Source organism: Podarcis muralis, chromosome 8 (genome assembly GCF_964188315.1).
Source record: "Podarcis muralis chromosome 8, rPodMur119.hap1.1, whole genome shotgun sequence".
In the NCBI taxonomy this organism is placed as follows: Eukaryota; Metazoa; Chordata; class Lepidosauria; order Squamata; family Lacertidae; genus Podarcis; species Podarcis muralis.
Genome location: NC_135662.1, coordinates 61861427 through 61888082, shown reverse-complemented (window position 1 = coordinate 61888082; position 26656 = coordinate 61861427). Strand labels below are relative to the sequence as shown.

Below are 26656 nucleotides of genomic sequence, written 5' to 3'. Positions count from 1 at the left end.
TTATTATTATAGGTGGTGAGTGTTTTCATACAGTACTGCTTAAGGATGGAGCACTCATGCAGCACCTGATAGCAGCTCCTTGCACTGACTCTAAACCTCTGCTGCCCTGCAGGATATCTTCAGGAGAAGAAAAGACTAAGGAGTAAACCCTACACAAATCTGAAGTGGAGTCCCTCATTCCAGCAGCTCCTGCAGCCAAGCTGGTGCCAAACATCTTGCTCTGCTTTCCTTTGGACCACCTCAATGAGGTCTTGTCATCTGCGCAGCCCAGGACCTCTATAAACACTGCCCAGGCTTGCGTCCTGGGGAGGTCATTTTGGTGCTGCTAACACAGCAGTTTGACTTCACCCCCAAAGGCACACTCCATTGTCTCTCGAGACCGACAAATGCCAGCAACAACAATCCCTGCTTTCTCAACATCATGTGTAATAATATGCACCTCTATCCTGTCCCCTTGTCTTTCCCCCAAACGATAACCTCCAAATGCTGTAACCTCATGTTTTCCCCGCCTCCAGTCTCAAAGCTGCCTAACACGATGAAGCTTACCCTCAATGCCATAATACTTCAAAAAATGTGAATGGAAGTATTTTTCAAATCGTATGTCTAGAGCAATCCTAATCTACTTTATTCATGTGAAGGCCTTGAGAAATCTCTTGAGCCTCTTGAATAAACGGAATTATGTTGTAGAACTCATTCTTTACTTTGGAGATTTACAATTATCAGTGTATAAAATGTTCCCCAACAAAACAGAAAAGAGCAGGACTAGACTGAGGCCTATTTCCCCTCACCCAACCCGCCTCCTGCCTGATTACCGTAATGAGAATAGAAGCATACTCCCTGGCCGCTCCACCATCTTATCACTGGGGCTGCTCTCCCTGCCTTCTATGCATTGGGGCTGAACCTCTGCAGCAGGAAGCCTGATCTATTTGTGGGGGGCTTCCTGTACAATTCAGAACCCTGGAAGACGGGTTCTGAAATGCAAGGGGGGCCTGCATAAGTAGAAAGGGCTCACTCCTGCAGAAGTTGGGATTGAGCACGCAGAGGGCTGCAGGCATGCCAACTGTAATGTGACGAGCGACAGGTTATCACATGAGGTGGAGCACCTGAAAAGGGCTTAGCTCAAGAGGGAAAGAATACAGCAGTCTCTGTATGATTAATGCAAACACTGAGCTGGGTCTTGCACAAAGGCAAGAGCTTGGCTCTCTATGCAGGGACAAAAACAGACCTTTACGGTTGTGATTGGGCCCATTTATTGATGGCAACAGGTTGCTTAATTGTACAGTATCAGGAAAATTCAGTCAGTCCAAAATACCAGAGAATGAGAGTTGAGATGTTATGGGATGTCTGAAACTGACAGATTTTATTCTACCAATCTAGGTAAACCTATATTCCTATATAGAGAAGGTACAATTAAGATGTTTTTTTTCAGGATTGGAGCAGACACAAAAGCATAACCATGAACAGTTCAGTAAGTTAGCATAAAACCATTTTAAACAGAAGCATTTTCAAAAATCAACACCTAAAATATTTTAAGTAAAAGCCATCTGGAAGAGATGAGTTGTGGTGGTCCATTTAGGCTTATATAGAAGAGGCCGGCACAATTCAGCACAGAGGGAATTCTAAAGTCGTGGTGGAGTGGGAGATCACCACTAAAAAAGACCTTGCCTCTTGTGCCTACCAACCAACATAACCAATCGTATTGGTGGGTCCACAAGCAGGGATTTCAAAGTTGTTCTTAATGTACGAGCACTCATATTATATTATGCGACCCCTTACGGGGTCCTCGCTGCGAGATCACATTCACCAGGTGCTATACCATCTGCACTGGCTCCCGGTGGAATACAGGATCAGGTTTAAGGTGCTAGTTTTAACCTTTAAAGCCCTATACGGCCTAGGACCCTCGTACCTACGGGACCGCCTCTCCTGGTATGTCCCACAGAGGAACTTACGATCTTCAAACAAGAACACCTTGGAGGTTCCAGGCCACAGAGAGGTTAGGCTGGCCTCAACCAGAGCCAGGGCTTTTTCGGCTATGGCTCCGATCTGGTGGAACGCTCTGTCACCAGAGATTAGGGCCCTGCGGGACTTGACATCTTTCCACAGGGCCTGCAAGACAGAGCTGTTCCACCAAGCCCAATTTGGCCAGGGCACAGCCTGACTCCCTCCTTTGGCAATCTTCACAGAACTCTACCTAATGGTTGCCATCAATTTGATTTGAAGTAATTTTTTAATGAAATGATTTTAAAATGTTGCCTTATTTTATTGTTGTTAGCCGCCCTGAGCCCGGCTTAGGCTGGGGAGGACGGGATATAAATTTATATAATTTATAAAATTTATATTATTTATTTATTATTATAATATGAAGGAATCCTTCAGATGACTGACCCTAAATTGTAGAGGGTTTTAAAGGTAACACCAGCATTCATGCATTAACCAGAGATAATCTGGTACATATCTACTTTTATTTTATTTATAAAAGCTATATATATAATTAATTTACCTTGTTATCCTAACCATTTCTACTCAGAAACTAGTCAGGAATGGCCATGGAAGCTCAGTTGTAGAACATTACTCTGCATGCAAAAAATCACAGTTCTCTAGAGAGGGGTGGGAGAGAACCTTCTGAAATCCTGGGAATCACTGCCTTAGACTGAGTCAGACCATTTGTCTATCTAGCTCAATATTGTCCACAACAGAATGGTCTTTAACTGGTGGCTTGATCCAAGGTGGGTTGCAAGAGGAGTGCCACCATCATGCAAATACATGGGGAAAGATTCAGAAATGCATGTTAGGTTCAAGCATGTGAAAATAAAAGCCAGGAGCCAGCATGGTAATGGTCTCTGTGCCACAGAGCAAATGGGGAGAGGGCCTCCCTTAACTCAGAATAACTTAGAAAGACAAAGGCCTCTGAAGTGGAGTTCTAGAGTTGGCAGGAGAGTAGTAGTCCCTAGGATCATAGTCAAGGATGATAGGGGCTGAAGGAAAAATAGTGGCAGTCTGTTAAATGCAGCAAGCTGGAGAGGGGAACCAGAGCACAATGTGAGCTGCCCGCTTGAATCGGAGGTTGCAGCAATAGGAGACACAGGACCCTCTTGGAGTGTAATGTTTTGAACCCCTCCATTGTAGGCTCAGGCTGTATACATGTGTACATGTATTCTGTATACATGTATTCTAAAGACAACACAATCTCCACTGTGTCTCATTTCCAAAAAAAACCCACGGACCCTGGGTAAGCAGCTGGAACCCCTGGAATATAGGCCCACTCAGATTGGGGTGGCACAAATAAATCATATTATGCCATGCAAAATCTGTGCAGAATGAAAGTTTGAAATAAATTATCCCTTTATTGGCTTTGGGTGCTGTTAGCTGCCTTGGCCATTTTACAGAAAGACAGGATAAAATAATATTTTAAGCAAGTTAAAAGGGGGGAAATGTAAACCCTTGTATAGGAGTAATTTTTGAGATTTGTTTGGAAATGTACCAGCATTAATTTACTCTCTTTTTCTCTACGCACACACATATATAATCTGATGACTCTTAAAACAGTGCTAGGACCGTTAGCATCATGCAACCGAGTCGGCTGCAAACCCGGGGCAACGCGTTGCTGGAATCCTTTCTTGGAAAAATAACAATGCTTTCTGCTTAGCAAGGACTTCTCGTGGCTGCTGCTCCCCTCGTCTCCTGCCCTGGAAGGAAGCCGCAGAAACCGCCCCAGACGCCCCCCGACTCGCTCCATCCCTAGAAACAGCCGAGGGTGCAAACCAATCAAAGGAGCGCAGCCAAGAAACCCCGGCCAGGGCCAAAGAAGGGGAGCAAGCGCGGGTAGGAGCGAGCCAGAGAGAAAAGCGAGCCTTAGGCGCCTCCCCTTCGTATTTCCTCTCACGCCCACTTCCAAGCGCGGAGGGGACTGCCTTCGGCTTTGCTCGTTTTCTGTGAAAACTTCCCCGGCGAGACCCAGCGCGGACTTTCCCTTTCTCTTTTTTTGTTCCCGGGGTGAGTTTATTTCTGCGTTTCGCGGCCCGGGGCTGGGCGAGGCTGGAGGGGAGCGAGAGGGGGGTTGGGTGGTGGTGGGGGCCCCGGGCTTTGCGCGCCCTCACCCACGAGGCGCCCTCTTGCATTGTGGGGTGTGTATTTCTGGCCGCCGCCGCCTGCTCGGTCTGTTGCCACGGGAAGGAGGAGGGGATTCAGCGTGGCTGGGAGCGAACGGGAAAACCCAGCGAGGGCAAGAGGAAGCAGGAGGGGGAGGAGGCGCGGCGGCGAGGAGGAGGAGGAGGAGGAGGGACGCAGCCTGCATGACCCGCCAGCAGCAACAAGGAGGAACCTCCGGGATCTCCGCGTCAGCAGCAACAGCCCCAGCTATGTGCATACATGGGAGGGTGCGCGTGTGGCTGCGTTGGAGGGACGGGCCTCGGCAGGGGGGCGTGCGACGGGCATCTGCGCGGGAGGCTCCGCTTACTTGGGAAGAACTTTGCCCGTCGAGTTTTGTCTGGGTGGTTTTGTGTCCGCCTCCCCCCCCCCCTTTGCGATCTCTAGGCAAAGGTGCGGGACGGGAGGCGCGGATAGGTTTTGCCTTGACTGCTTCCAGCCATTATTTTCCTGACTGAGGTGGGTGCACTTTAGAAACACTTGTCAGGGTCTCCGAAGCACGATCCTGTGCCCGCTTAGCTGGGGCCGGGAAGGGAGACCCACGGAGCGCAGCTGGACTTTGGCTGGAGGAAACGTGCCATGCCACATGGGTGTAGCCAGAGGGGTGCAAAGGGGGCAGCAGCTGACCCCCTAAATCAGGTAAATAAAAATCCTTAACTAACTGACCAATCGAGTCACAGATAGCAGGGTTCTGCCCCCCCCCACAAAAGTCCTGCGCCCCCAAACATAAATTCTGGTTACGCCAATGCCATGCCATGTGCTCTGTGTGAAGGGGATTGGTTGTGGTGGTCGCAATGGGAAGCTGTGGCAATTGCAGAAATTATGCCTTATCTGACTTCACTCTGTTGTGGTATTTGAAGCTAGCACCATCTGCAACAGAATATGGTCCACTCTACTGTCTCTGAGATATGGCTGATGCAGAATAAATATTGGAAGGCACTAATAGCAGGATATTAAAAGTCTGTGGAAGCGCCCTCCCCTTTCAACAATAGCAACACAAACTGGAAGAGAAGTATTTTCTTTTGCAGAATATTTTTCATATTCCGGAGTGCTATGGTTGAACACACAAATGGGGAACCGGTGGCCGTCTGGACATGGGTGGACTAAAGTACTGGTACCCCTTGCTGGCTAGCGTTGATGGGAGTTGGAGTCCAGCTACATCTGGAGGGCCACAGATTGCCTGCCCTTGATCCAATACAGGGTTTCCCAAACTAGGGTCTCCAGCTGTTTTTGGACTACAACTCCCACCAACCCTAGCTAGCAGACTGGTGGTCAGGAATGATGGAATTTGTAGTCCCAAAACAGCTGGAAAACCAAGTTTGGGAAACAGTGATCTAACAGAAAAGTCTAGGTGCCTCTCCCTTCAGAACCTGGCAATCTTGCAGTTTGGCACAGGTGTCAAAATTGTCATTGGGCAGGACTGCTCCATGTTTTAAGATAAAGGGGTCACCTGCATAAACATTTAGGTACTGCGTGACACAGTTTCTCACTTTCAGGGCTAGCCAACATGGTGCCCTCCAACTCCTATTGGCCAGTAGTCAGGAGTCATGGGAGTCATGGGTTAGTCTTGTGGTCTGACACAATTCACCTTGATTCTGAATTTCTGTCCACCAAGGCCTTACAGGTAACAAACTTGGCATCTATCTTTGCTGGCCTAATCTGATCTCAGCTTCACAAATGTATCCTTTCCTGGTTCAGCTGTCTGGTGGGAGCATTAACTCAAATATAAGTGCCTCACAGGGTTGTGTGATTAGCCTGCTGTCTACCCCTATATATCCTAACATTTTCCTTATAATGCATAAAATGACATACTTGCTTATTACTTATTTTGATTTCTATCCCACTCATTTCTTGAACGTTCAAGGTGAGTTACAATATTTTTAGTGTACTAGATATAACTGATGTTAACAGCAGAAGCTACCCAACGCTGGCACCTCCCACTGGTGTTTCAGTGTTTCCACAATTTCCGATCTTTTGCTCTTCCCCATGTTGTGCCATTGAAAAATCAAGCGTGGAATCCTATGCTTTTAACTCAAGGCTATGCTAGATTTTATGCATGTAAAACAATCACTCCCCACTGTTGTAGTTCACACTTGTGGACTGGGGCTTTCTTGTTAAAGAGAATGGTGGGCTTTAATATGATCTAGCAAAACACTCTTTATGTTCTTTTAGCTAGTTTGCATGTTAAGGTTTTTTTTAATGCCTCAATCGTTTAGAAATCTCCAGTACAAACACTTGTTTCGTTTAAAACAATACTGGCAGACTATGGGGATACCTGTTGAAAAGAAGTGGGGGCGGCCAGAACCAATTAATAAAAACTTTCGGGGGGGAGGAATTGGGATGCTAACCCAAATAGACGCCAATGATCAGTCTGAAGGTGCCGCAAGACACCTGATCAGAGGGCATTGCAAGCCCCAGAAGGTGCTCAGCAACCCTCCTAACCAGACCTTCCCTCAGCGTCGGGGCGCGTGGCTGTGAAAACGCTAGAAGCTTCTGAAACCTTTCTGCGTTGCGGAAGTGGACGGGCTAGGAAGGAATTCCCCCCTCCCCCCTCCTTCCTGTTATAAACTTTTCTTCTTCCTTTTTAGTTTCGGTTCTACCCTTTCTCGACGCGCCCGAGTGAGGAAACAAGGAAACCCCCTCGGCGACCCCTCCCCCTCCCTCCGCCAAGCCCCTCCCCTTTCGCTCCTCGGCGAGGCAGACAGGGCGAAGGGGGCGGGGCCCGGGAGACCCGCTGACGTCACCCGGCCCGCTTCCTGCAATAGAAAGTGAGGGAAGGTAAAGCAACCCCCTTTTCCAATTATCTCCTCGCCCTCCCTTCACCCCTCCCCCCCTCCCCACGGGAGGGGGGCGGAGGTGCAGCCGCCGGTCGCGCGCTCGCCTCCCTTCCCTCCTTGTAACGCGGGTGGCGGGGGGCGCGGAGAGACGGGGCGGGGGGGGGGGAGAAGAAAGAAAAAAGGGGGAAGCAGCAGCAGAGAGACCTGCCCAGCCCCCCTCGCCTTCCGGCGCGTCCCCGCCCATTGACCCCTTCCTTCAACGCCCCACATCTCACCCCCCCAACTACTCCAGCTTGTTCGTCCCTACAACCGCCTTCCTCCCCTTTATCTCTTAAACTCGGGTGCCCAGACCCTAATTTCGCCCGCAACACGGTGCCTGCCCCACATATGCCCCCCCCATTCTTCACCTTCTCCCCCCCCCCCAACCTCTGTAATCAGGGACTTGCTTCTCACCTGGTGCCTAAGTGTGACCCCCCCCAACAGTATCTTACTCCCTCTCACACACCCCTTTCACATCTCAGGGTTTCTCTGAGGGGGGAGGGGAAGAGGTTTATTGGGGGGGGGCTGGGAAGGTGGGTTTGAGTAATTTGGGGTTGGGGGAGACGAAGGATGGAAGCGAGGGGGCGGCGACGGTGTGTGGTGGTTTTGTGTTGTCAGAGGGGAGGCGGGGGACAGTCCCCTCTTGGGGGGTCAGCGCTGTGGGGCTGGGCAAAGGGCACCCCACAGAGGAATTACAAGTTCCCTGAGGAAGGTTGGGAACGAGGGCGGGGGAGGCTTTCTACCGAAGCGTGGCCGCGTAGAGTATTTGCGAAATGGCGGGATATTCGGAGTCTCTCTGAGGGGAGGAAAACACTAGTGGGTGCACTCGCACTTGACGCTGTGTGGAGTGAAAGGGAAAGTATTCGGGTGTGGAGAGACTTAATTTCTGAAACGTTCCTCAGGGGGAGCGAGGTGCAGGGGTTGTTATCTGTGTAGATAGCGGGAGCCGAGTTGACACGCGCGTTACACTACTGAACGTGTGTATGTGGTGAGGGAAACGGAGGCAGGCGGCGACGGTGAGGTTCGAAAGCGGAGGAAGAAGCTGGGGGGGGGGTTGGTTGGTGAGAGTCGGTGGCGCTTGGCACGCAGGGGGTGGGGGGAAAGGTGTGGGACTTGGCGTGGGAAGCCCTCCTCGACGGCTCCGCTTTTGGCGAGGGCCCCGGGGCTGCCGAGGAAAGAGAGGGCAGAGCTGGCCCCGCGGTGCAGCCACCTGACGCCGGATCAGAACCGGGTGTGGAGGGTGAACAATGGGCTGGAGGCTGGCTGGAGATTTCGGGCACCTGCCGGGGATGAGATTTCGCCCACTTCCAGGTCCCTTCACGAGGACAGCCGTCTCGCTGGCCCATCTTGACATGCTCAGGAGCTGGCTGGGGCCAGAGTTGCGTGGAGAGAGAGGGATCTCGGTGCTCCTCCTGCGCGCGTGGGGGCGGGGGCGCTGCCGTGTTTGTGTCTGTGCGGAATCAGGTTGTGGTGAAGACTGTGTGTGTGTGTGTGTCTGAGAGACGGGGGGGGGGGGGGGAGGAAGAAGAGGATGCTGGGGAGGGGGGTTTAGCGCCGGGTCATGTTTGTGTTGGAGGTTGTCAAGTGGAGGAGGATCCCAGACGCCGCCGCCGCGCAGGGGTCGCCGAGCTTCCCAGCTGCTGCTGTTGCTGCTGCCGCCGCCGCGGCCGCTGCTCCTTCGCGCCAGCGCCGCCGCCATCAGCAAGAGCAGCAGCAGCAGCAGCTCCGGCTGCCTTCTGAGCAGGTTTGCTGGGGGATCCAGGAAGGGTGGTGGAAGGCGGGGTAGGGGGAGAGAAAGAGAAGAAGGGACCCGGGCGCGCACGCACGCTGTGCAAACATCCTCGTTATAAGACTGGAGAGCCGCCTCCTGAGCCCTTTCTGCTTGCAACGGCGGGGGCAGACGCAGCCCACCACGAAGTCTCCCTTAATAAGGAGCGCTGCGGGGCAGGGGAGAGTCGGGGGATGGGTGGCGAAAGCGATGGGCCCTGGAAGAAGCCTGCCTGCCTGCCTTGGCGGCTCCGGCTGGCGAGGTTTGTGTTTGCTTGCATTTGCGTGCACGCTCCTGTTTGCTCCTGTCCTTTTCCCGGCTGCGTGCGTTTGTATTCGCTGGCGCTTGCAAATCCTGCAAGGTAGGCTTTCGCGCCTGGGCTTTGCTGTGTTGTGGTGAGAAGGCATTCTTGATGATCCCTCCCCTCCCTTGGGTCGGTCCCGGTTTGCACTCGTTCTCCTCCACCTCCTGGCATGTGTGCTGTGCTTTGTTCAGTGCAGCGTTGCAGAGGGGTTTTCCCAAGCTCCACCCTCTTTCTTTATTCATTCATGTTTTTCCCTTTGCAACAGTACTGCTCGCAGGGCTACCCGCCGTCATTGCGTCTCTCTCGTTCTCATTTCCATCTTTTCCGTAACACTGTCTTGTTAAACAAAGCAGGGTTTCCTCTCCCGTCCTTCCCTTTGACCTCCCCCAACTAATGAATACGGAAAAAGAGATCCCTGATCTCTTCGTATTTAAAAGGATTGTTTGTCTTGCGCCTGCTATGCTTTCCCAGAGTCTGAAAAGAGAAGGTGGGAGGAGGATCCTGCTGGTGGCCGACGGAAGTACTACTTTTAAAGTGTAAATATTATGTAATGTGCTTTTTGTATGTTGTATTCAAACACCCCTGAATTATTACTGTTAAGCAAACATATGCCAGTTCTTATTATTAATTGCTGGTGATCCAGTAGTTGGGCTTGATTAACCAGTGGTACTGAAGGTTAAGTAGGAGACTGAAATTTGTAGGCATTGCTATTTGTTCTAGGTTGTTGACATCACATAGTACCCCTCAGATCTACCCATACACAAGATGGGAGTCTTCCTGGTTGGAGACTTGCTCAGTCAACAGAGTAATGGGAGAGAGAGAGAGAGTGTGTGTGTCCCATCAAGGGAGTTTGGGGAACTTAGTGCAGTTTAGCCCCAGGAAAATAACATTGAATAACTGGCTCACCTTTTAACTATTCCAGTCAATTAAAACATTGAAAGGGTGAACAGTTGACATGTCCAGGGCTTTTTTCTTCACCCCTTCAACAAGAGGAGGAAAAAGGAGTAATTCCTACTATACTGCTCAGACTGGGAATTGTGCAGCCAGCTGCAAAACCACTCTCTCTTCCCTGCACTACTATGATTGGGGAGCTGCGCCTCCCAAAAGTTGTTTCAGGGAACAAGGGACACCGAGTTCCCCCTTGAGGTTTTGCTGGTCCTCAGTTTATTCATTATGTAGATGTTTAGAAAACCCAGTTTTCTAAACATTTTGTAAAGATTTTACTATCCTAAGCATTACAGATTAATAAAAATGGTTCAACCAGCTAAAAAGAATAGCACCCAAGAGAAAGGAGTCTGATACATGTTATATTTGCAGTCCTTTCCATGAATAAATGTTGCATGATGTTAGTGACAGTGTGCCTGTTAGGTGCAGACATTGGGCATCCTGCTTGATTATTTTCAGGTTGACTGCTTATAGCCCTCATTCATTTAAAACAAAAACAAAAAAGGACATTCTGTCTTCCTCTGAGATCTTCCTGTTTCAACTTATTACCCATAAATAGAGCCCTCTTAACTTTTTGTAACATGCTTTCCAAAGACCAGTAGGGTGAGCCTAGCAATTCACAAAGCAGAGATCCTGTGACTTTTTTTTTTACACACAACATATGTTGCTGTTGTATTTTTACCTGTATTATAATTGCAGGTGAGCAAAGTGCTGTTGCACTCATGTCCAGCTTGCATGCTTTCCACAGGTATCATCAGCCACTGTGAGAGCAGGATGTGGACTAGAAGGGACCATCTGATCCAGCAGGCTCTTCTTGTGTTTCTGTGGCATGGTGTGTGGGTTAGAGTAGTATTCCTTCTTCAAAACAATGAGTATTTGTATTAAGCAAGGAATGAATGTGCGTCTAAGCAAATATTTGCTTAGCTCTAAGTTATAAAAGAGTGCCTTTTCAGGGTTTGCACCCACAGAGAGGTCTGCCTAGTGCTTACATGATGACGTTTTTAGGTGCCAGATGACAACATTTTCCAGTCATGAATATTATTTTTCTGCTTTTTTACATTTGTTGTACTTATGTCATTCTCTGTTGCTAGTTTTATTCTGTGATAGATTTTTGTTTCCTATTGTAGTTTATGTTTTAAAATTTTGTGAACCGCTCAGAACTTTGTTATTAGGTGGTATATAAATATTGAAAATTATTTGTTTTCAAAATGTATATAGTGAATTCATCCTACCTTGTTTCATTTGTCAGCTTGTTATCTCTAGGGTATTCTGTTCTTCAGATCTACCTTTCTCCATCACACCTTTTTCTTGCTTCTTGTTGCAGCTCTTAAAGGCACAGGGACCCTGCCAGAGAAAAAAAGACTCAGGTTGTCACCTATCACATGTGCACTTTAAAGGAAAAGCTGTAGCTCAATAGGGTATGCAATCTATGAATATCTGGGTTTGGTTGTCAGCACTTCTTGTCTTGGGATAGTGTGTGAGACGCTGGAAAACAGTAGCCAGACAAAACTGTATGATTGAGTTGGATACCTCATTAGGTCTATATAGTAAATATTTGGACCACAACATTTTAGATGCTGTAAGAAATACTTTTCCTTCATGCCCTGTTGGAGCTTCCAAAAGCTGTCAAACAGATGCCTGTTGGAAGGAGTATTCTAGATTTGATGACCCTTTGGTCCAATTGAGCAGGGAGTTACTACATTTTTAGCATGATTATAGTTGCATTTGTTAAGTTTTGAAGGCCAAGGCATAGCTCAATGACAGTGGAAATAGGCTAGCCTATCCAGATACTACATTATTTATGAATTGCAACAAGTAGAACTATTTCAGTTCTTACCAAAAGAGTTGACTCAGTTTGGGATTGTTCTAAATAATTGATTTTAGTAAGTCAGGATTAATGTATTTGCTAAGTTGCAAGTGTGGTTTTAAACCATGGTCCTGACTTGAGCGGGTGACTTAGTATTTATAAATAAAGCATGTTAAGTGGTAAAGCTAGAATAATGCCATAGTTCTATTTTTAGTCATTTTGTGGCTTTTCTAAATGTTTGTATGCTACGGGGGGGGGGGGAATAGTTGATTGGGATATATATTTCTAAATGATTTACATACCACTAATATTCTGTCTGAACTTGTGAGTATGAAATAGTGACTTTTGTGTGTATAAAAAGTTTAACCCAGTCTAATGTGATTAATAGCAGTCCATGGTAAATTCATTAAATCAACATGATAGTTCTAGATCTGCTGCTTATGACCTTGCCTAATCTTATCATCTTTCCCCCCAGTATATGGATTGACTGACCCCATTGGCATGTTTATGGAGCTGCTTTCGGTCTATTCTCCACTTTTGGAAAACCGCCTATGACTGGATGAGAATGCCTCGAACAAAACAAATAAATCCTAGAAATCTGAGAGGTAAGAAAAGAGTTCTGCTTTGGTAAGATAAAAATACACAAATAATAATAATAAATCAAATCATCATAGACCTTAACAAATTAGATTGCTTTTCTTGTGTTGATATGAATTGCCTGGTGAACGCAGGCTAAAGTACAGCGTAGAAGTGCTTGCATATACTGTATTGATCATTGTACTTAAAATAATTTAGAACAAATGTTCATTGAATGATATCTAAGTCATATTCATAGTGTACCCATTGAAATCAGTGGGCTTAAATAACTTAAATTACATTTTAGCAGTGTCATCCAAATTCCATATCTTTCAAACACACAGACTCAAAACTTTCAACATGGGCTTTTTCCTAGATCCAGCTTCAGTTTCATAGCATTTTACACACATGGATGATAGGTAGTTGAAATACCAATTCTCTCTCTTTCCCTTATCTGTTTGGTTCTTCTGTATTTCTATTGGCTGGTTCATAGTAAGTAGCCTGAAATTTGCGAAGACTGGTAGAAACTTTCCATGCATGTTAATGAAGTAGGTTCTGTTTAACTGCACTGCACTGATGATAATGGGATAGTTTATCACTTCTCTGGTCTTGGTGATAAGATGTAACTTCTTTTTTTTTTTTTAAGCGTAATTATTAGAGTGCCAAATTTTCACAGGTTTCTGCTAAAGTCCAAACAGGTATGTGGCCTGACATTTACTGAGTATAAGCTTTCTTAAGGTTTTTCTTGAAGCATCTGTGGCATTTGAAATAGATTTTGCTGTTTTCAGAAGCCATCCAGCTTTCAGTTAAACTGTGCTGAAGGAACAGTCAAAGATGATAGGACACATGCCACCAAAGTCACCTGGATTTTTATAATATTTCCTGGCCCTGCATTCAGCAGTGATTGGCTAAATGTTCAGTTCCCATTGCTGGATTTAGTAGCCATGCACGTAGTTGCAGATCTTCAGTACTGTCAGCTTTGACAGTGCACACAGCTCATTGTTTGGATGGGTGGGAACTAAATTAGATCCTTCTTCCTCTTGGTCTGGCTGATTAGCCTTGAATATGTGTTAAGTGTTTAGGTACATCACACAAACAGCTCTCCAGATTAGGGCCAGTGAACTTAAATTAATTTTGGATAGTTGATTTAAGTAACTGCAGTGAAAAATCGTGTTGAATGATGGAAGAAAATCATCTACAAAACTTGGTTTTGTACTGGTTGCATTCCCTGTACCTTCTCAGTCACTTTAATGTTCAAAAGCTATTCCTGCCATGCTGCTCTACAACCGTCATTCATTAAATTGAGCAAATCTTGGTATAAACGTGAGCCCAAATTTGTTCACTGAGATTAGCACTCTGATTCTAAACATTTACACCTGTGAATCTCTGTGCCTCTAATGCCACTGTAATGTTTATGCACTGTATAATCTCTTATTTTTGACATTGTGCTTAGATGCCATCTGCTCCATGTAACCGTAACTCAGGTATTAGGATTTTTCACTGCACCGTATACTGTCAACACCTGAGCAACATTTTCAGCAAGGTGTCCATACTGAAATCTGTAACCATTTGGGACAGCAAGGCATGTGTTTTAAGTGAAGATGTGGTTCACTGAATTCTCACAGGATCCAGCAGCTTACATAAAACTCCCAAGGGTTTCCAACCCCAATTTACAATCACTTTGCTTTTAAATGTAACTGGGCATTTACTATAGTTTGAATCCAAGCATCTTCTAAAAGTGATGTAACTTCTGATTTGGCCTGGTGTGTGAAGATTGGAGCCTAACCAACAGTGGAGTAGTTTTAACCTGGTTTTATGTAGCAACTAATTATCTTACTTCACACTCCTTATTGTATTGTTAATATGCTGTAAGTTGCCTCAAGTCCCTAGGGTGGAACCATTCAGAAATATATATTGTGAGTTAGATATTATGGGCATATGGGATATTAATAGGGACTGAAGTGGTTCTTTGGCTTTTGAACCCACTTGTAGCCACATGGCATGAATATTGCACCATCTTAAAAAAAAGGAAAGGAAAGGGTCTTTGTGGTCAGTTTTTCCTAGCTTTTGGATTAAAAGCACTGTCAGCCAGAGAACAGGGGTGTGGGGCACTGTCTGCTCTGTCAGTGGAACATTGCAAAACATACGTTGTGTTGGGAGCTGGAAAAATATTTCCATTTCATAGGCAGCAAGTGTACCATTTTTAGCTACAAGCCTTGCATACAGTCAAATGAATATTTCCAAATTACCAGTTTACCTGTCTATTGAGGGATCTAGGATTTTTCAAATCCTGGTTATATTGGCCACCCTGAGAACAGTGTATTGTGGAAGATCAACTGAGATAACTGGATCTGATGAGCAGATTTGCATGATTTTTTAGGAACTCTGTTAACAGCCTTTGCTTTCATTAATATTTATGTGTCACATTTAGGTTCCTCATACTGTATTTATGTCTCAAATGCTTCATGATGCCAGTTGATGAATTAAGACATTATTCCATAAACTCAGTGCAATACAATCTATATTTACTTAGAAGTAAGTCCCACTGTGTTGTTCTGATGCTTACTCTGTAGTAAGTATGATTAGGATTTTAGCCTTAGGCACTTAGCAGGTTGACACTTAATACTACCTCAGTGGAGTATTGCACTTGCATTGCATTCCTTTTTAAAGTGGCAAACGTGTAAACTTGACACTTTAAAAAAGGTCTTAAGTTCATATTTTGCTGAGCTAAAGTTGTTAAGTGAACAAGGATGCAATGCTTTATAGTTTCCTAATTTTAACAAGTGATTTAAGTCTTTAGTCTTAAGGGTAAACTCAAATGCCATCAACAAAAATTCTAAGAACTACAGAAGAGTTTTTATGATGCTTTAAGGATACATACTGTATATTATGTTAATAAACAAACTTGCCTGTTGCAACTACCTTTTGGGAAGGGAGTTCATCAGCTATGTTGTATGTGTGTGCGGTATATTAATCAGAGGAGACCAAGAAAACATGTAATTGAAGGTGTGTCAGATAAGCAAAATGGAATGTAAGTGGATTACGTATAAACTTGGATTGTTTAATCTTCAGTAGGACACTATTTTTTCTTAATTTTTCCTTTTAAACATTTTGTTTTTTAGCTTGCATTTGTTCTAATAATATAAAAAAATAGGAAGGCTGCACGAAATACTTCTAAAATAGTCACTGTACTAGAGAAAACTTGTTTACAAGTTTCCCTGATGCTAAAAATCCTTTCTGAATGCAAGCATTTTATAATATTTTTGGGATCTTTCTGCTTAACCTATAGGAATATCTTACACTCACCAGTAAGTTCTTCATCAGAAGTCTGTCAGTTTAGATTCTAACTTTACATTTGCTAAATTTCAAAACCATTACACCCCAAAGGCTTGCTTCCATGTACACCAGCATTTATTGAAGCAATCTTGTTTGCCAAGTAAAATTTGGAGGTGCCCATTGTTTCTGGCTTTTGGTGTTTGTCTGCATAGCTGGAGGCAAATCACTATCCCTTAGCCTCCATTCCAATTTACAGAATTAAAACAATAATATTCTATCTCTTGCTAATGTTAAGGGTAAAGGTAAAGGGACCCCTGACCATTAGGTCCAGTCGTGACCGACTCTGGGGTTGTGGCACTCATCTCGCTTTATTGGCCGAGGGAGCCGGCGTACAACTTCTGGGTCATGTGGCCAGCATGACTAAGCCGCTTCTGGCAAACCAGAGCAGCGCACAGAAACGCCATTTACCTTCCCGCCAGAGCGGTACCTATTTATCTACTTGCACTTTGACGTGCTTTCGAACTGCTAGGTTAAGAAAGGGTAAATTCTGCTACAATAGAAGGTTCTTGCACATTCTTCAAGATTCTATGCGGCATATAATCCTGATTATAGCCTAAGCCTTTTGTTTTAAAATCATGAAAACATTATAGCATTTATAGTATGCAATCATTCAGACCAATTTATATAAATACCCAGTTATTCAAAATAATAAATTGCTTTTAGAGTCTTCTGTAAATATATACTTGAGTGTTAATAAGAAATTTTTGTATAATGATTCTTATTTGAAATAGTAGTGAAGATTTTCTCCTGTCATTTCCCCACATCAATTCATTTTCCGCTTCATTCGCAGTTTTCCTTTTTCCCCCCTATGAAAATACTGGCCGAGCTGAAGGAAAGCAAATTTCTCAGATTTTCCATTTGTACGTCATAGGATATTGTGCAAAATATTCTTGCTAAAGCCTAAACCCAGTATTTGTTAGCCTTCTTATTGATTATTGCCGGTCTTGCAGTATTTTTTGTTTTGTTTTGCTGTTTCTTGTGTCTAAAGATAACTGCTGAGTTAATGAAATCTAACTGGCCTAAAAGGTTCTGACTGAAGTGCAGCACTTGTACTGGCTAATCCCCGAGACTGAACAAATGACTAAGTGTATTGGTCTGTAAGGTCAAATATAAAACGACAGAGTAGTGCAGTACCTTAAAAACTACCAAATTCATTATGGCACAAGCTTATGTGGACTAGAGTCCATGACATCAGATGCACAAAGTGTAGTCATAAGCTGGCAGTTATATATACATGTGGGTGTAAACGGAAACATGGAGTGAAATAGCAATGGAATATGAAAAGTGCAGACTGATTAAACACATTAGAAATTGAGTGTACAGTGCACCGTCATCTTTTCTAACAGCCGTTGTATATAGGTAGTAGACAGCCTCTTTTACTGCATGCTATTTGCATCTGACAGAATGCAAATATTTTATTAATTGATTGATGGATTGATTAAATTTGTCAGTTGCTTTTTTTTGCCCAGGGCAACCCAAAGCAACTTAACAACCAACCAAATAAGAATTCCTGCTGCTTTGGTCATTCAGGAATCAGGAAGTTATCCTATCTTCAGTTAGTCCTCACTTTAGCATGTGATGTTACTATATCTGCATTAAAAAACCCAGTCATGTCCTTTTGTATGTACTGTGGTACCTCGGGTTACATACGCTTCAGGTTACAGACTCCGCTAACCCAGAAATAGTGCTTCAGGTTAAGAACTTTGCTTCAGGATAAGAACAGAAATTGGGCTCCAGCGGCGGCAGCAGGAAGCCCCATTAGCTAAAGTGGTGCTTCAGGTTAAGAACAGTTTCAGGTTACGTACGGACCTCCGGAACGAATTAAGTACTTAACCTGAGGTACCACTGTATGCATTTTGATTTGTATGTACTGATATGTATTTATTTATTTAATGGCAACTATTTGGGCTGCTGAGAAAGAAGCTAAGAGAAACTGTTAAAATTCTACCTTCTTTGGTGGTATCTTTGCTCAACACCTACACTGACTCTGTCTTCGGTCAAAGGAAAGCAATGCCCAACCTGCTGATAACAGAATAAACGAGGCAAGGAGGGAGCTGCAGCCAAAGATAGGAGAAGAGAGGTGGTAAGGGAACACCTAGCTACTTTCAGTATATTCAGACCTCCAGGGCCTGATGAGCTGCACCCAACGGTACTAAAGGACCTTTCAGAAGTAATCTCAGAGACTCTGTCTATAATCTTTGAGAATTTTTATAGAATGAGTGAGATCTCTGCAGACTGGAGGCATCTTCAAAAAGGGGGGGAAAGAAGACCTAGGTAACTACCAACTGGTGAGCTTGACATCAATACCAGGAAAGGTCTTAGAACAGATATTACCAGTCAGTCTGTGTGAGCACTTAGAGAAGGATGCATGGGCGTAGTCGGGGTGGTGGCGGCAGGTGCCCCCCTAAATCAAGTAAATAAATAAAAAAGCCCTTTAGATTGTTTTTTATCCTATTGTATTCTGATAAAGCTTTAATAAAATCTTATTTTAAAAGAGAGAGAGAATTGGTCTCAGAGTAATGAAATGTATTTCAGTAGGCACAAACATAAGCTTCTACACTCAGGAAGAACCTGCTGCACAAAAATAAGATAGGGGACAACTGGCTTGCCACAAGCCAGGAAAAGGATCTAGGGGTCTTAGTAGGCCACAAGCTTAACTTTAGTCAGCAGTGTGATGCTGCAGTGAAAAAGTGAACGCTGTTCTAGGCTGCATCAAAGGAAGTATAGTGTCCCAATAAAGGAAAGTCATAGTCCTGCTTTATTCTGCCTTGGTCAAACCACAGCTGGAATACTGTGTCCAGTTCTGGGCACCACAATTTAAGAAGGATATTGACAAGCTGGAATGTGTGCCGAAGAGGGGTAACAAAGATTACCAAGGGTCTGGAAACCAAGCCTTACCAGGAACGGTTGAGGGAGTTGGGTATGTTTAACCTGGGAAAGAGGAAACAGAGATGAGAGATGATAGCCATCTTCAAATATCTCAAGGCCTGTCACATGGGCGATGGAGCAAGCTTGTTTTCTCTTGCTCTGAAGGGTAGGACCTAAACCAAGGGCTTCAAGTTACAAGAAAGGAGATTCTGACTAAACATCAGGAAGAACTTTAAGATAGCAAGAGCTGTTGGAACAGACTCTCTCGGGAGCTGGTGGACTCTCCATCTGAGGTTTGCGATTCCTGCATTGCAAGGGGTTGGACTAGATGACCCTCAGCGTCCCTTCCAGATCCTACAACTCTGTGTTTCCACCAGAACATGGTTACTATGCATTTGTTGGTGAATATGCCCATTATTGGTGAATAATTCATTGCAGTCGTTCAGAATTTAATTTCACTGTAGCACAAACCTCTCTGATATAGTTATTATAAGTTTAATACAGCACACCTATGGCCTGGGAGGCTGGCTGCACAAAGGCCAATCTGTTCAGGATGCTGGTGGTGCTGGTGTTCTCCTCAGCTCCTTTTGGCAGAGAACAGGGTAGCAGTGTTGTCATTTTGCATGGTACTGCACTCCCATCTCTTGAGAAGCAGTGTGCTTCCTGCTTTGGGGTTGAGTGGAAGCATTTGCAGTGGCCCAGCAGCATCTGTGGCATTGTGATTAGTGTCCGGCAGGCTGGAAATGATGTGTAAGTCTCTACTGTGCATATTCTGTTTCCTTTGGTAGAAGCACTGTCCATACTAAAAGCAGCAGGAGGGATTGCTGCGCCACTTGTAATCTGGGTAGTGCTATTCCCCGAACAAAATAAAAGGCTGCCCCTTTTTGTGGGCATGGTGCTGCCTAGACTAAAAATACTGATCCTGGACTGGCTGAGCTCTTCACTGTGTACCAAAGGAAGGACTGTGAAGTGGGTTGCAAGAATCGTCCGAAGGATTAGGTGTGCCAGTGGGCCGTTATTTGATCAGTACAGTATACCAAACAGGGTTTTTTGGTCATGTTACTTGGCCAGTCTTGCCTCTAGAAATTAACGTTTATTTAGCATCATTAACACTTGGCTAAAAGAGAACATGTATATTGCAAAAGCTGAAAAAATGTCATGACATGGGAAAATATATATATGTATACTGGCAGCCTATATAGACAAGGGCTTTTTAAAATATTGTTGTTTAATATTAAAGCTAGGGAGGCTCTTTTTGGCAGTCTGATTCCAGTATAAACATATTTCAGTTTTGGAGTGAACATACTGTAGAACATCTTGATGCAACCCCATCTGTGCTTGCAATGGATCAGGTCTAGGCTCTATTGCAAAATCTGTGCTTCAGTCTGGAGGGAAATATTTAGTCCTGTTAGGATCAATATTTTTATTTCAGATATTGACATGTGTGTACTGTTTTCATAGAGCCTTTTCAGGCCAGATCTCAGGACCCAGAAGAATGTGTGTGAAGAGGCAACGTAAGGGCTGGGAAGAACTGGGTGTCTCTTTCACCACTATGAATGAATAATAGCACCTCAATGGGAAGGGTAGAGCTGAGATGCAGGGCTAAAACAGGAACAGGTTTTTTTAAAAAATACAGGTTGTATAATTCATTTTACCAAGAGCTCCAAGCACTTCATGGGCATCACTGGAGTGTTAAACACGTTGCTGACGTGTATAACAGTGTTGTCATCCTGGAGAGCTGCAGCTGAGAGGCGTAGTGGCTTCCCTGAGATCAGTGGTGATGTCTGAGCAGAGACGCAATATGAGTATTTCTAGTCATCATTCATGCTCCTAGCCACTACCTCACATCCATTCTTATGCAGGTTGTCCTGGACTGGATACTTTAATGTTAACGCTTCATGTGATTTGAAGATCTTCATTCTTTTAAATTTCTATATCTAAACTTCTAAATTTCTATATCTCTTTTCCTCCAAAAGACAATGCCAAGACCAACTGGGACTGTGAAACATTTAAATGTGCCAGTGATCCAGCTTTTAGGAGGGGCTGCTAGTCTCATAGGTACTATATTTTTCGCTCTATAAGACACACCCACCTAGTTTTAGAGGTGGAGAACAAGGGGGGGGGGGATTCTCTCCCTCTCTGCTCAGCGCCTCTCCAGCAAAGCGGGAGGAGAAATGGAAGGGGCTCCGTTTCTCCTCCTTCGCTGAAGGGGCGCTGTGCAGCTCTCCCTCTGTGCGCAGCGCTTCTTCAGCAAAGCGGCAGGAGAAGCGGAGCCCCTTCCATTTCTCCTCCTACTTCACTGAAGGGGCGCTGCACAGATAGGGAAAGCTGTGCAGCGCCTCTCCAGTGAAACGCCTCTCCTGGCTTCAGCGGCTATCTCAGAAGCCAGGAGAGCAAGAGGGATCGATCCCTCTTGCTCTTCTGGCTTCAGTGAAAGCTGCGCAGCCTGCATTCGCTCCATAAGATGCACACACATTTCCCCTTACTTTTTAGGAGGGGAAAAGTGTGTCTTATAGAGCGAAAAATACGGTAGTTAGTGGGTAGAGAATATTTATTAGCGGAACTCCAATGCTAAATAACTTGTAAAATGAGTTTCAGATGGGTTTCTGTATTCGTCTTTTGCAGCAAAAACAACTTAGCATTTTGACATCCTAAATACTGATTTATTTATTTATTTTGCATAAGCTTTTGTAAACTAGTGAGATGCTGTAGTCTATGAAATTTTATGCCGCAATAAATATTCAAGGCTTTTAGGTTCTGTAACAAAATTTTATATAAATGAGAGGATCTTTTCCCCCCTAAAGGTGTTATGTCAAAGCAGTTGTGCCTGTAATGCCATTGATCTCCCAGAATCTCTGCCTGTGTCTTGCATGATGTATAGAGTCAGTTTTGCAAAGTGTGGTGGTCACTGTAGGACTTGTGCCCCCGATAATAGATTGGTAGCTTGAAGTCATGCAGGCTAGCCCTATGAATCTTTGTGGATTTGTTGCATAAGCTGTATATCTCTCAAAGCTGCGTACAATTTGTCTCAAAGACCTTCTGTTTTCCACTGAATTTTTGTTATGAAATGAGGTATAATATTAAACAGTCAGTGGTTTTATTAATCAAGAACACTGGGGAAAGAGTTAAAAAGCATTTGCAAAATTTTAACAAGGTGGTTTCTTTTTGCAGTTCATGCCTCAAGAGAATCGTAAAGGCTTTGTTGGTAGTGAAGCTGGAGAAATAATGAGTAACACTTTCCCTGAGAATTGGAAAAAAGTACATTCGGAGAATAAATTTAAATTTCCCAAGTAACTTCCTGACCAATAATGGTTTATGGTTTTTTTTTAATGAAAACTTGGAAAATCAAGAGTCCAAAAGCCTCATTGAGGCTTGAAGAAAGCACCTCAAGTTCCTTTCTAACAGTCATTTTATTGGAGAGAGTCAACAAGCATGTATATTTTGAGATCACCCCGAATATTCAAGGAAAACTTTGTACTAGTAGAAACTCTCTGCGTTGGGTGGCTTGGAGAATTATAGCACAGTAGTCCTGTTTCGAATTGGGAATATAGGATAGAAAAGCAGGGAGCAAAGGAAAGCCCTCATTCAAAAATGGGAAAGCCGAAATAATCAGTGTTTCAGTTCGGGTGTTAATGTGGTAGAGCAAAAGAAGTCTGTGCTATCTAAAACCCTACAAACACTTGCTTTTTGTTTTGTACCTTCTCAGAAATGAGAGGAATGAAGAGGAAGCCCTTGAAAAGAACACAAGGGAGAGGTGCCACTTAAAGGCCTGTCTGCAGTTGAGGAAAGAATATGCTTTTGCATTAGGAGGATGTTTGTTCCAGACTGTAGATTCGCAATATCCTAATGTATGTCATTCCAGGAAAGGTTAACTATCTGTAAACAACTCTGGGCAACAGTCTCACAGTCTGCTGCTATGCTTTTTAGCAGCAGCAGAACAAACATATGTTTGCTACTCTGCTGCTTAAGCAGCTTCTAAGGGAGGGATGGGTTTTCAGTGGCCTGAATGCAGCCTGTGGGGCTTGCCAGTCTGGTCCCACAGCCTCTCCTCCTTGCTGCTTCTCTGTGCCCCCCCCCCCATAGCAATAAAGCTTTCATTCCTAAATGCTTATGTGGGAAAGGTGTTGCACCCCAGATAGTTGTTATCCTCTGCAACTGGGGAGGGAAGGGTTAACCCTTCCCAGTTGCAGTCTCTGTCAGAATCATCCCACCTCCAACAACCAGAATTGATTATGGAGCTTCTCTCTATTTTGTTCTTTAAAAAATATATATGCAATATTCCTAGGTACACTATAGCTTAAGGGCAGCTCTGGGCCTAAAGATTACTGTATGGAGAATTCTATAATCTCCATAGGAAGGGGTTAGATTTCATATTAGATTGTCTGTGTCTGCCAATTCATTTTTAATTGGGTCATTGTGTCTGAGACAAACGAAGTTCTAGAGTGCAAAATAGGCTTTGTAAAGTGCTTGTATAGGTCCTTGTGCTGATGTTCTCCCACACCCTGGCATACACACGTAGGGGAAATGTCATGTGTTGCTATTTAAATCTTTCTTTGCAGATTTGACCCCCTAACTTGTGGAAAAGCTGTGATTGGCCATGGGATTCCATAGGGCCATCTCTCAATTCTTGAGAAAACAGTGTGTGTGTGTGTGTGTGTGTGTGTGCGCGCGTGTGTGTGTGTGTGTGTATGTATGTGTGTTTGTTTGTATGTATGTATGTATGTATCAATCAATCAATCAATCAATCAATCAATCATACTGCCCTTCATCAAAAGATCTCAGGGTGGTTCACAGAATAAAATATAAGATACAACACAAGTAAAGAATTAAACCCAAACAGCAAAACAATACAAAACAAATTCTTGACTTTTAATTCATTGAGATGAAGGATGCTCCCCCCCCCCTTTCTTTTGCTTTGTTTGCTTAAGCCTTTTTTTGTATACATATCTGGAACTGGCAGTTTCATGGTGCTAAATGTGGGTATCAGTACAAAAAATAGAAATCTAGTCAGGGCTAATTTAAATAGTGCTGACAACTCTGATGTCCATGGAACCATAGAATCATAGAATTGGAAAGGGACCACAGTGGTCATCTAGTCCAACTCCCTGCAGTGCAGCAATCCTTTGCCTACTGTGGGGCTTGCTAAGGGTTTTAAGATTAGCTGTGGGGACAACTGGGGCTACTCCAGCAAATGCAGAGAGACTCAGATAGCCAGGAAACATCTTCATTCAGCAAGACATGACCGCTCAATCAAGGGGACTCTGAAACAAGGACTCCCCATGGAAAGAAATGTATTACTCATCTCAGCAGGTCTTAACATGGGCTGAACCTCTTAACTAGCTTGCCCTGCAAGGATCCTAGTTCCCATTCAGGGTTAGAAACTAACAGGGCGCCAGGCGCATTTTGCTCCTAAAGTTTCTCCATTTGTGAGCACCTCAAAAAGTTTGGGTGCCATTTTTTTTGCACCTGGCTGACACTCAAGGATTACTGAAATGTATATGTTTTGAAGCCTCTAAGTATATGTTAAGGATAGACAATATTTTAAGGAGTTTAACAATGAAGAGTAGAGTGTTTTGAATACTGTAGTATGGTAGCAATATTTTTATTGTAAGCACCAAATTAAACATGTATTAACATTTTCTGTTAAAAATGTGTTATTAACAGTGTGTCACTTATGTGAATTGTGTATTAATTCATGCTTACCAAAATAATAAAAGTGTTGCCGACCCGCCCGCCCCCCCCAATGGCAACTAGACCAGTTGCAGAGGACATGGAGCATGATGAGGGCCCCAAGTTCAGTTCCCATAATTTGCAATAGAAAAGAATCAGGCAGTAGTTGATGGGAGAGCTGGAGATCATGAACAGTCAATGGCAGTCAGTTGCATATTCTGATGGGGAGGAATGCAATGCCGTTCCTTATACCCCTAATTATGTTCTTTTAGCAGAGATTCTATTTCTGTTATTCTCCACCCCCCCACCCCTATATATTTTCTGGAATCTGCTTCTTGCATTCTATTCCTTTTTCTACCTCATTCTCTTTCTTTGCTTAGCAACTACTCATACGTCCTTAGGGAGGCTCACCTCACAGTTTAAGAAACAGGCAGCTAGATACAGTCATGGACTTGTACCTGCATGTTAATTTGAATCCTGCGTTTCTAGTAAACACTGCTGCAAATGTGTCTCTTGAGCCAGTACTATAACTAATCAGTGTTCTTTCCCTCAGGCTTTAGAAACTCAGCATTGGCAATAGTAACAAAGACAGTTTAGGATGGCAAGGTGGGGGTGGGACTTTTCTAAATGAAAGACTCTTGGCATTTTTGAGAAATTATCCAGATTTTGTCTCTAAACATCTAGTTCCTCTTGAATCAAATAGTTGATTCTGTTCCATTATAAATGAAGTGTGGGTTCCCAGAACACTTTTAAAACTATGCTGATAAACAGCAAATACTAAAAATCAAAGGGATAGAAGGAATATGCAAAAATTCAGGGCAGGAGTAGCCAGTGTGGTGCCAGATGTTGTGGGCCAGAATCTCAAGAGTTGACCAGTTTGGTTTTCTCCTTAATATGTTACTCGTTTGACGTGTTTTGAGATGCTAGTTGGGTTTTCTCTCTCTCAAGACTCATTTAAGTACTGCTTTCTAAAGGGTGAGCTTCGCCTGCCATATAAGCACAGTCATTACAGTTTTCTTCCTTGTAGAATATGATTCGTAGCTGAAGTAGTGGAACTTCCCTGACCTTTTCTGCAGAAGCTTATGCAACAGCAACTTTGTAGCAAAGCAAACAGAGAGGAATGAGGGGAAGGGAGGAGAAAATCTCATTTAATTTTGCTCTTTGCATTTTTCCCGATGTTGTGACCCCTTACATACCAGCTGATGGGTTCCCCAAGATTTCTATTTTCTCTTTGCCTCCTAGCCTGAGTTTTTGGGTCCATGTGTGCCTTTTTGTGCCTTATTTAGGGAGATAAAAATCTGCCAACCACTTTGACACTATGCTGATCTAGCAAAGCAATGCTGTAGCAGTTCTTCCTTCCATCAGTAGGTTTCCAGATCCCACAAGACTAGGAAGATAAAATCTGGGGAGACCTGGAGAATTTAAATATTTATACTCCAGCCATTATCTGTGGCTTGGGTGACTAACCTTTGGCTCTGCTGATGTTGTTGGACTACAGCTCCCATCATTCCTGTCCATTGGTGATGTTGACTGGGGCTGATAGAAGTTGGAGTCCAATAACACCTGGAGGGACACAGGTTAGCTATCCCTGATCTAGGGGAATTATATGGTAGATGTATTAAGGATTTATTGGAGAGTACTTTCTGCAATTTTATGGAGAGTACAGTACTCTGGGGTTTTTATATTGTTGTAGGTATGAACATTTTATTAGAAGGTTCATTCATGAACTGCTACATACACTAGCAACGTAGGAGTTTTGTGTAGAAATGCAATTGATTGGTATGGGGGTTCCCATAATATTATATTCTCTTCATTGGCTGTTTCTTAGGCAGAGTTGCTCACAGTGGTGAATTGCTCCCTACCCCATAGATGAGGATCCTGTGGCAGTCTTCCAGATGTTGTTGGATTCCCATCAGCCCCAGTGAGCATAGTTAGTGGCCAGGGATAACTGGAGTTGTTGTCCAAAAACATCTGACAGGCCACCATTCCTTCACTACCTTAACTGCTGTGCGAATAGCATACCCATAATATACACTGATCCTTTCCTATTTATTTCATTGTTCCATAGCAGCTCTCCATAATTTATTCATATTTGCATACATGTCTCTATGTATGGCTCTATTTAGTCTCCTGGTTCAAAAGTTTACATATTGGACTTCTGTACCATTATTATTTTTAAAATGTCCAGGGTAGTTTACGAAGTAATAATAGAAATGCAATAAAACAAAACAAAAGTCTAGTGTAAAAGGACCAAGTGATAAACTCCTTGGGTGATAAAGCCCAGGGAAGATAAATAAAAAAATCTGTACCTGGCCCTGAAAAGACATCAAAGTAGGTGTTGAGTGATGTTCCCCAGGGAAGAGTTCCACAAATGGGATGACACAGCAGAAGAGGCTTTCTCCCTGATCACAAGGGCACAC

The 26656-nt window shown here is 44.1% G+C and overlaps 1 protein-coding gene and 1 long non-coding RNA gene across 8 annotated transcripts in view; both read left to right on the top strand.

The window, feature by feature from the left end:
- LOC144328727 (uncharacterized) overlaps window positions 1-689 on the top strand; it is a 33536-nt gene extending 32847 nt beyond the window's left edge. Inside the window, exon 3 of the long non-coding RNA XR_013394014.1 lies at window positions 113-689. This is a non-coding gene — a long non-coding RNA (uncharacterized LOC144328727). The remainder of the gene's footprint in view (window positions 1-112) is intronic.
- Window positions 690-3852: 3163 nt separating this feature from the next.
- HIVEP1 (HIVEP zinc finger 1) overlaps window positions 3853-26656 on the top strand; it is an 85953-nt gene continuing 63149 nt past the window's right edge. Inside the window, exons 1-4 of one of the 7 annotated variants that reach the window (XM_028737724.2) lie at window positions 3854-3993; window positions 6735-6924; window positions 11304-11397; window positions 12262-12391. In XM_028737724.2, the coding sequence (XP_028593557.2) occupies window positions 12346-12391 (46 nt within the window). In that variant the 5' untranslated portion in view covers window positions 3854-3993; window positions 6735-6924; window positions 11304-11397; window positions 12262-12345. Of the gene's footprint in view, window positions 3994-6734; window positions 6925-8538; window positions 8707-8741; window positions 9571-11303; window positions 11398-12261; window positions 12392-26656 lie in introns of those variants that run through there. The other 6 variants (XM_077933289.1, XM_028737730.2, XM_028737729.2 and 3 more) reach the window with 6 other exon arrangements.